This window comes from Symphalangus syndactylus, chromosome 17 (assembly GCF_028878055.3).
Source record: "Symphalangus syndactylus isolate Jambi chromosome 17, NHGRI_mSymSyn1-v2.1_pri, whole genome shotgun sequence".
Taxonomy (NCBI): domain Eukaryota; kingdom Metazoa; phylum Chordata; class Mammalia; order Primates; family Hylobatidae; genus Symphalangus; species Symphalangus syndactylus.
The window spans coordinates 22,983,516-22,993,739 of NC_072439.2; the positions used below are offsets into that span (position 1 = coordinate 22,983,516).

Sequence of the window (10,224 nt, forward strand, 5' to 3'; positions counted from 1 at the left end):
AACTAGCTGGGCATAGTGGCATGCATCTATAGTCCCAGCTACTTGGGAGGCTGAGGCAGGAGGATCACTCGAGCCCAGGAGGTAGAGGCTATAGTCCTGGTTTCTAGCTCCACAAAAAAGTAATAATAATAAAAATAAGGAGGTGACCACTGCAGACATCTGAGTGCCAGCTAGGGTCCAAGGAAGTTGGTGACTTCTTTGTCCTTGGTTGGGTCACAATGCTCCTATAAATCTTTGAAAAAACAGGCTGGGCGCGGTGGCTCATGCCTGTAATCCCAGCACTTTGAGAGGCTGAAGCGGGTGGATCACAAAGTCAGGAGTTCAAGACCAGCCTGGCCAAGATGGTGACACCCCGTCTCTACTAAAAATACAAAAATTAGCTGGGCGTGGTGGGGGGGCGCCTGTAGTCCCAGCTACTCGGGAGGCTGAGGCAGGAGAATCGCTTGAACCCAGGAGGCGGAGGTTGCAATGAGCCAAGATCGTGCCACTGCACACTCTAGCCTGGGCAACAGAGCAAGACTCTGTCTCAAAAAAAAAAAAATCTTTGACAAAACATAGTTGTTTACATACTTCTTTAATCCCAGAGTTAGTTTTAAAAACTACATGATTGCTGTTTTTGCATATTATCTCAGCAGTCTAAAATTAACCTAGCCTATGGGCAGGAATGGGTAAAGTCCCCTTAAACAAAAATGGGGTTAGTTATGTTAGTTCTTTTGCCATTTCACTGGCATATACGTGAAGCGCTTAGCCTGACACAAGTGAACGCCAGACGGAAGCCGTGATCAGCGGTCCTGATGGGGGTCAGAGTCAGACCAGGGGTCTTTTACCCAAGTGGGGAAGATGGGGAGAGGCCCAGGATCAGAGAGGGAAATGGGTCCCTGGTTGCCCATGGGCCTAATTGGGTCTCTCCAGCAGTAGAGGCCTTGCGCCCTTGGAGGCAAGGTAGGGAGGGGGTGGCCTGGCTTCGCTGACCCGCCTACCGACCCCTCTCGACCTGCAGGACTCCGGCTGCTGGAGATGGGCGCCCGGCTCTCGCGGCGACGGCTGCCGGCGGACCCGTCCCTGGCCCTGGACGCTCTGCCCCCGGAGCTGCTGGTGCAGGTGCTGAGCCACGTGCCGCCACGCGCCTTGGTCACGCGATGCCGTCCAGTGTGCCGCGCCTGGCGCGACATAGTGGACGGGCCCACCGTGTGGCTGCTGCAGCTGGCCCGCGACCGCAGCGCCGAGGGCCGCGCACTCTATGCAGTGGCCCAACGCTGCCTGCCCAGCAACGAAGACAAGGAGGAGTTTCCGCTGTGCGCCCTGGCGCGCTACTGTCTGCGCGCGCCCTTAGGCCGCAATCTCATCTTCAACTCCTGCGGAGAGCGTGGGTGACGGGCGCAGGGCCCAGGAGGCTGAGTGGGGGGGCGGGGTGAGCGAGGCAGGGGCGGGGCCGGGGCAGAATCTGAGAGACAGCCAATGGGCAAGGCCGCTGGATGAGCCAGGGGGCGGGGCTGAGGGACGCAGTGCCTGGGCGGTAGGCCCGATGGGCGGGGCTGGAGACGGTGGAGCCGGGAATCCGAACGAGTGGGCGGGGCAAGGCAGGAAGACCCTGGCTGGGCCAGGGGAGAAAGCAAGTAGTTTGATATGCAGAGGGGATGCATAACAGGACAGGGGCCAGGCGCGGTGGGAATGGCAACGCTTTGGGAGGCCAAAGCAGTAGGATCGCTTAAGCCCAGGAGTTGGAGGCTGCAGTGAGCTATGATCGTGCCATTGCGCTACAGCCTGGGTAACAGAGACCTTGCCTCAAAAAAAAAAAAAAAAAAAAAAGGGTGGGGCACAGTAGCTCACGCCTGTAATCCCAGCATTTTGGGAGGCTATGGTGGGAGGATCGCTTGAGGCCAGGAGTTCGAGACCAGCCTGAACAACAAAGTGAGACTGTCTCTAAAAAATTTAAAAATTAGGCCGGGCGCAGTGGCTCACGCCTGTAATCCCAGCACTTTGGGAGGCCGAGGCGGGCAGATCACCTGAGGTCAGGAATTTGAGACCAGCATGGCCAACATGGTGAAACCTCGCCTGTACTAAAAATACAAAAATTAACTGGGTGCGGTGACAGGCATCTGCAATCCCAGCTACTCAGGAGGCTGAGTCAGGAGAATCGCTTGAACCCGGGAGGCAGAGGTTGCAGTGAGCTGAGATCATGCCATTGCACTACAGCCTGGGGGACAAGAGGGAGACATCTCAAAAAAAAAGAAAGTTAAAAAAAAATTTAAAAATTAGTCCAGGCACGGTGGCTCACGCTTGTAATCCCAGCACTTTGGGAGGCCCAGGCGGGCAGATCACTTGAGGTCAGGAGTTCGAGACCAGCCTGACCAACATGGTGAAACCCCATCTCTACTAAAATACAAAATTAGCTGGGTGTGATGGTGTATGCCTGTAATCCCAGCTACTTGGGAGGCTGAGGCAAGAAAAGTGCTTGAAACTGGGAGGCAGAGGTTACAGTGAGCTGAGATCATGCCATTGCACTCCAGCCTGGGCAGCAAGATCGAAACTCCGTCTCAAAAAAAAAAAAATTAAAAAATTAAATTAGCCAGGCGTGGTGGCATACATCTGTGGTCCTAACTACTCTGGAGGCTGATATGGGAGGATCGCCTGAGCCCAGGAGTTTGAGGCTGCAGTGAGCTATGATGGAGCCACTGCACTCCAGCCTGGGCGACAGAGTGAGACCCTGTCTCTCTCTCTCTCTCTCACACACACACACACACAATGAAGAGCAGGACTGAAGGCAAAAGAGCAAGTAAGGGTGGCTGAAGAGAAGCTGAGTGCATGGGCAAGGCTGAGAGTCGCAGTTGTGGGGTAGGACCAGGAATACAGGATAATGGGAGGAAGAGTCAGTAGGAGAAGCCGGGGGGATTGGATCACAAGAGGGAGAGGCTGGTGGACAACACAAGCTGGGTGGTTGTGGGGTCTCTGCTGGGCAGGCTGGCAGGTGAACCATATGTTCAACTCTTGTTTTCCCACAGAGGGCTTCAGAGGCTGGGAGGTGGAGCATGGCGGGAACGGCTGGGCCATAGAAAAGAACCTAACACCGGTGCCTGGGGCTGCTTCGCAGACCTGCTTTGTGACATCTTTTGAGTGAGTGGCCCAAGTGAGAGGCCCCGATCCCTGAGGCAAGGGCCCCAAAGAGAGAAAGGGACCCTACCCCCCACACTGTCCTCATCGTCACCTTCGCCCTCTCCTTCCCCCATTTATTTATTCATTGATTCATTCCATCAATCAACAAATACTTGTTGAGGGTACTGTTTTATGTGCCAGAGATACAAGGAAAAATCAGGAAGGTTAGCAACCACAGGCAACAATGCTCTGTGCAACATCGCCTGCAGTTTGTGAGACGCCAGCTGGACCGCTTTGATCTAAAGACAGGGTTTTGGGCCGGGCACGGTGGCTCTCACCTGTAATCCCAGCACTTTGGGAGGCCGAGGCGGGCAGATCAATTTAGGTCAGGAGTGCGAGACCAGCCTGGCCAACAGGGGGAAACCCCGTCACTACTAAAAAGACAAAAATTAGCTGGACGTGATGGCATGCACCTATAGTCCCAGCTACTCGGGAGGCTGAGGCAGGAGAATCGCTTGAACCCAGGAGGCAAATGTTGCAGTGAGCCGAGATTGTGCTACTGCACTCCAGCCTGGGCGATAGAGTGAGATTCTGTCTCAAAAAAAAAAAAAAAAAAAAAAGTGAACATGGCAGATTAGCATCCAAGATGGAGTCACTTTTGCCTCCACAAGGAGTTACTCTGTACTAGACACTTTAAATATAATTCTGGCAACAACCCTGTGACATAGATACTATTATTGCCCCCACTTTATAATAGGAAACTGAAGGCTGGGCATGGTGGCTCATGCCTGTAATCCCAGCACATGGGGAGGCCGATGTGGGAGGATCTCTTGAACCCAGGAGTTCGAGGTTGCAGTGAGCCTAGGATCATGCCACTGCACTCCAGCCTGGCAACAGAATAAGACCTTGACTCAAAAGAAAACAAATGAGAAGGAATCTGTTCCCCATAGAATGATGGTGCCACCTCTATGGTTTATGAAGTTTCTATGCATACCTACATCTGTCCCTGGCACTCTGTTTTGTTTTTGTTTTTGTTTTTTGAGATAGAGTCTCGTTTTGTTGCCCAGGCTAGAGTGCAGTGGCGCAATCTTGGCTCGCTGCAGCCTCTGCCTCCTGGGTTCCAGTGATTCTCCTGCCTCAGCCTCCCTAATAGCTGGGACTACACAGGTGCGCCACCATGCCTGGCTAATTTTTGTATTTTTTTGTAGAGAAGAGGTTTCACCATATTGACCAGGCTGGTCTCTAACTCCTGACCTCTGGTGATCCGCCTGCCTCGGGCTCTCAAAGTGCTGGGATTACAGGTCTAAGCCACCGCGCTCGGCCAGTTTCTGGCACTTTGTTCTATTCCGTTGCATTACTTACCTGTCCTTCCACCAATGCTGCACAATTTATGTTATTATGGCACATTCTAGTTTGAGGAGAAGGACTGTTTACCAAGTTGTAGGCAGGAGCCCCTGAGCTAGTAACAGGAAAGGAACATTACCATCCCTAGACTACTAGAGGTGAGGGGAGGAAACAGTTACTGAAAAATGCGGAGAGAGTGCTATGGAGCTTTGCTTTTTCCTTGGGGGACAAGGCAGTCCCTTGAGAAGGACCTAAGAGGATAAATACCCGGATTTTAGTCACCTCTTTCACTTCCATCCCCTGCTGGAGCATCCCATTGGCTGATCCAACAGGAAGCAACGGGTGACAGAGACCAGGCCATCCAGCTTTAGACCCGGGGCCCTCGCACTTTAGGAGGCCACAGAGCTCCCCACTCACATGTCTAGTATGTGGCCTTCATTGTAGTCATGTCCTGCCCCACAAAGATGAGGGTCAGGCTTTCAGAGAGGTCAGCTGCCTGGAGCCCACAGCAGGGTGGAGAATGGCAAAGGGAATCCAAGAGGCTAAGGAGAGACGTATAGCCCATCATACATCTTCAGGTCTGCTAGAGCAAACCCTGAGGGCTGCTTTAGAGAGGGTTATCAAGGGAGGCTTCTTGGAGAAGGTGGTTTCTGACTGTGACTTGAATGCCAGGACTGTTTGCCCTGCCCCCTGCCATCTCTCCTTCCTAGATGGTGCTCCAAGAGGCAGCTTGTGGACCTGGTGATGGAAGGGGTGTGGCAGGAGCTGCTGGACAGCGCCCAGATTGAGATCTGTGTGGCTGACTGGTGAGTGAGGAGAGGCACCCTGCCCCAGAGCGGCAGCAGGCTTGGCAGCGGCTCTGCGGCAGGGGCTCGTTTCCTGCCCCATCAACCCCACAGGTAGCGGCTGTCACTGTGCACCCTTTGTGATGAGGCTGAGAGGGGAAGTGATGCAGAGCCAGGGAGGGTAGAGCTTTGGAGAAGCCAGAGCCCCCACTCTGCACTCCTGCCCACCCTCATCCCAGCAGGCTGGGGTGGTCCACAGGGGGCCACTGACCGGCTTGATACCCCTCTGAAACGAGACACCTCCCCTGACCCCCTTGTGGATGCCCAGGGTCTCTGAAGGGGTGGGAGCATGGTGCCCTGTGAGCTGAGGCTCAGGGAGCATAGTTGGGACAGGACTGGCTTCAGAGCCTGCAGGCTTAGGATGAATGCCTTCTTCCCAAAACACCCAGGTTCTGCCCCAAAGCATTCCAGCTCCTCCTTCAGGCTGTGGCTCTTCCACAGAAAATCTGGTCTCTTCCCTGGGGCTCTGGCTCCTCCCTGAAGTCATCAGGCACCTGCCCTGCATTGTGGTTCTTCCCCAGAGCATCCTTTCCCGTCCCCCAACTACCCACCCAAAAGCTTCCAGAATCAACCCCAGGACCACCCAGGCTTCTCCCCCAGGACCATCTAGGCTCCTCCCCAAGGACCACCCAGGCCCCACCCCAGGACCACGCAGGCTCCTCCCCCAGGTTCTGGCTACACCCCAGGATCACCCAGACTCCTCCCCCAGGACCACCCAGGCCCCTCCCCCAGGCTCTGGCTCCACCCCAGGACCACCCAGGCTCTTCCCCCAGGTTCTGGCTCCACCCCAGAACCACCAAGGCTCCTCCCCTAGAGGTTCCCAGGCCAGGACGTCTCCAAATGTGGTCCAGATGTGCAGGACCCTCATCAAGATGCAGCCAGCCCTCAGCCTCCTGCCCCGAAACCTAGAAAGCTGGCTGGGTGACAGGGGCATAGAGGCTGACTGCTGCCTGGCAGGTGGGGCGCTCGGGAGAACTGCGGCTGCGTCTACCAGCTCCGGGTCCGCCTTCTGGACGTGTATGAAAAGGAAGTGGTCAAGTTCTCAGCCTCACCTGACCCGGTCCTTCAGTGGACTGAGAGGGGCTGCCGACAGGTGGGTCCAGACTACCTTCCAGCTCCCCTCTGACCTGCTAAAGGCACTCGTCTGCTCGGTTTCCCTTCTGTCTCCGCTGGATATCTATAATCATAACAGCTAAGAAGTATTGAGCCCTTCTTACATCCCTAGCTCTGTGTCAAGAGGCTTACATTCATTTCATGAGCACAACCCCTTAATGTTCAACAAACACTGATTGAGCACCTACTGTGTGCTGGGCACTGCTCTATGTGCTGGAAATGCAGCGGTGAAGCAAAATCCTATCTCCATTCTAGAGTTGAGGAAACAGAGGCACAGGGAGGTTATATGGCCCAGTGCAGAGCTGGACTCAAGCCCAGTCTGGCCCTAAGACTATGCTGTCTTGATCCTCATACCTCAGTTACCACAGTAAATGTTTCGGCTGGGCACGGTGGCTCATACCTGTAATCCCACCACTTTGGGAGGCCAAGATGGGAGGACAGCTTGAGGGCAGGAGTTTGAGGCCAGCCTGGGCAATATAGCGAGACCTCCATCTCTACAAAGAAATTAAATATTAGATGGGCATGGTGACTTGCACCTGCAGTCTCAGCTACTCAGGAGGCTGAGGTGGGAGGATGGTTGGAGCCCAGTTGGTCCCACTGCACTCCAGCCAGGGCAACAGACTGAGACCATAACTAAAAATAATAATAATAATGAGTCAGATCACAAGTCTCCCTGCTTGTAATGCTCCTGTGGCTACATCTCACAGTAAAAGCCAAAGTTATGCAGCCACGGAAAAGAAATGAAGCACCAATTCACACTGCAACGTGGATAAACTTTGAAAACATGATGCTGAAAGAGGCCAGACATGAAATGACAAATACTGTATGATTCCACATATATGAAATGTACACTAAGAAGATTGGTGACTGCCAGGGGCTGGGGGAGGGAGGACTTGGAAGTGACAGCTCATGGATGCAGAGTTTTTTCCTGGGGTGATGGGAATTAGGTAGTGGTGATGGCCACATAACATCATGAATCAACTAAAAACCACTGAATTGTACACTTTAAAAAGTGAATTTTGGGCCGGGTGTGGTGGCTCATGCCTATAATCCCAGCACTTTGGGAGGTCAAGGCGGACGGATCACTTGAGGCCAGGAGTTCAAGACCAGCCTGCCAACATGGTGAAACCCCGTCTCTACTAAAAATACACAAATGAGCCAGGCACGGTGGTGGGCGCCTGTAATCCCAGCTTCTGGGGAGACTGAGGCAGGAGAATTTATTGAACCGGGGAAGGTGGAGGTTGCAGTGAGCTGAGATCATGCCACTGCACTCCAGCCTGGGCAATGGAGCGAGTCTTGGCCTCAAAATAAATAAATAAAATGGTAAATTTTGGCTGGGCGCAGTGGCTCACACCTGTAATCCCAGCACTTTGGAAGGCCAAGGCGGGTGGATCACCTGAGGTCAGGAGTTCAAGACCAGCCTGACCAACATGGAGAAACCCCATCTCTACTAAAAATACAAAAATTAGCCGGGCGTGGTTGTGCGTGCCTGTAATCCCAGCTACGCGGGAGGCTGAGACAGGAGAATCGCTTGAACCTGCGAGGTGGAGGTTGCATTGAGCCGAGATCATGCCACTGTACTCCAGCCTGGGTGACAGAGTGAGACTCCATCTCAAAAATAAATAAATAAATAAAATTTTGTTTTAGGAAAACTTTATCTCGACTTTTTTAAATTGAAAAAAAAAAAGCCAAAGTCCTCCTGTGGCCCACAAGGCCATGATCTGCCCATGACCTCCCTGACCCCTCTCTTACTTCTCCCCTCACTCAGCTCCAGGCATTCTCCTACCTCAGGGCCGTTCCCGCTGCCTGGGACACCCTCCCTCCAGAGCCCCTCCTGGCTCCCTCCCCTCGTTCAGGTGTCACCTCTGTGGGGCCTTTGCTAACTCACTCTACTCACATTCCTGCCACCTTCCTGGCAGAATGCCCCTGGCCCCTCATCCCCACCTATCTCCAGCGTCCGGGCCCCCTGCTAGAATGGCAGTTCCATTCTAGGAAAAGGGCTGGGTCCTTTTCCGGCTTTATTCACTGCTCCATCCCCAGCACCTAGTGCAGGACTGGCACCTCGTCAGTCCTTTGGGCCTATCTGTTGAGGTGGAGGAAGAGAAGGGGCCCACAGGCCCTCACCCTCTCACTCCCCTTCCCCCTGCAGGTCTCCCACGTCTTCACCAACTTTGGCAAGGGCATCCGCTACGTATCTTTTGAGCAGTACGGGAGAGACGTGAGTTCCTGGGTGGGGCACTATGGCGCCCTTGTGACCCACTCCAGTGTGAGGGTCAGGATCCGTCTGTCCTAGCGACTGGACTACCGCCTGACGTTGTCAAGACCAGCCTTGCAGTGGGTGCGGTGGCTCACACCTGTGGAATCCCAGCACTTCAGGAGGCCGAGGTAGGAGGATCACTGGAGCTCGGGAGTTCAAGACCAGCCTGGGCAACATAGTGAGACCCTGTCTCCACAAATAATTTTTAAAAAATTAGCCAGGCATGGTGGTGCCGCCTGTAGTGCCAGCTACTCAGGAGGCTTGGGTGGGAGGATTGCCTGAGACCAGGAGGTCGACGCTGCAGTGAGCCGTGATTTCACCACTGCACTCCAGCCTGGGTGAGAAAGCAAGACCCTGTATCAAGAAAAAAAAAAGACCAGCCTTGCAGCCAGAAGCCAGAGGATACCCAGGGACAGTAGGGGTCCCACATGGCTGGTTCTCAGCACACCTTCCATGAACCCGCTTGCTGCTGGTGGCCATCATGCTGTGTGACAAATCAGGCTGTTCACAGGCTTCCTCAGCCCCCCCAGAAGAAGGGTGTCAGGAAAGAGACATTTAGTTCATTTGCCTGCAAATTGTCTTCTCCTGCAAGGATCTCGGTAGACTCAGTCACAAAACAAAGGCTAAACCAGGATTTGTAAGAGAGGGGGAAGGCCGCTGATGCAGGGAGCAGAGACCTGCCAGCATGTTTTGGGGGTAACGATCGTGGGCAGGGAGCAGAGGTCCGCTGAGGCAGTCCTTGAGACCAACAAAGTCATCTGCCATTTGGGGAATCTCTGGTGTTGGGAACAGGCCCCCAAATCTGGCCATAAACTGGTCCCAAAACTGGCCATAAACAAAATCTCTGCAGCACTGTGACATGTTCGTGATGGTCACAACCGCCATGCTGAAGATTGCGGGTTTACTGGAATGAGGGCAAGGAACACCTGGCCCACCCAGGGCAGAAAACCGCTTAAAGGCGTTCCTGAACCACAAACAATAGCATGAGCAATCTGTGCCTTAAGGACATGTTCCTGCTGCAGATAACTAGCCAGACCCATCCCTTTATTTCAGCCCATCCCTTTATTTCCTGTAATAAATGCTTTTAGTTAATCTATAATCTATAGAAACAATGCTTACCACTGGCTTGCTGTCAATAAATATGTGGGTAAATCTCTGTTCGCGGCTCTCAGCTGTGAAGGCTGTGAGACCCCTGATTTCCCACTCCACACCCTATATTTCTGCGTGTGTGTGTGTCTTTAATTCCTCTAGCACCGCTGGGTTAGGGTCTCCACGACCGAGCTGGTCTCGGCAAGTGGCGCCCATACATGCAGGTCAAAGAGTCACCGGAGTGATGGTTGGAGAACGTGGAACTAAGGAGGAGGACACCCGAGTACTCTTAAGCAGTCCCTGTGGTGAGTAAGAAGGGGAGCTCGGAAGTGTCAGGGTAACAATGGGACAAGTGTGGGGTCGTTCATTCCACGTTGGAAACTTTTCACACTGACGATGAGGAGGAAGGAGAGTAAAATGAAATAACAGAAGAGGTAACAGAGCAGATTTGTTTGCCAGTTAAAGCTAAAGCGGCAAAGGAGG

The 10,224-nt window shown here is 53.6% G+C and overlaps 1 protein-coding gene and 1 pseudogene across 1 annotated transcript in view; both read left to right on the top strand.

Annotated features, from left to right (window-relative positions):
* Positions 1-9,867, top strand: part of FBXO17 (F-box protein 17) — a 33,319-nt gene extending 23,452 nt beyond the window's left edge. The window contains exons 2-6 of the mRNA XM_055249847.2: positions 1,001-1,366; positions 3,003-3,114; positions 5,148-5,243; positions 6,240-6,375; positions 8,545-9,867. Of these exons, the coding sequence (XP_055105822.1) occupies positions 1,018-1,366; positions 3,003-3,114; positions 5,148-5,243; positions 6,240-6,375; positions 8,545-8,688 (837 nt within the window). The 5' untranslated portion in view covers positions 1,001-1,017 and the 3' untranslated portion in view covers positions 8,689-9,867. The remainder of the gene's footprint in view (positions 1-1,000; positions 1,367-3,002; positions 3,115-5,147; positions 5,244-6,239; positions 6,376-8,544) is intronic.
* Positions 5,250-6,232, top strand: LOC129466678 (proline-rich protein 2-like; annotated as a pseudogene).
* Positions 9,868-10,224: the final 357 nt, after the last annotated feature.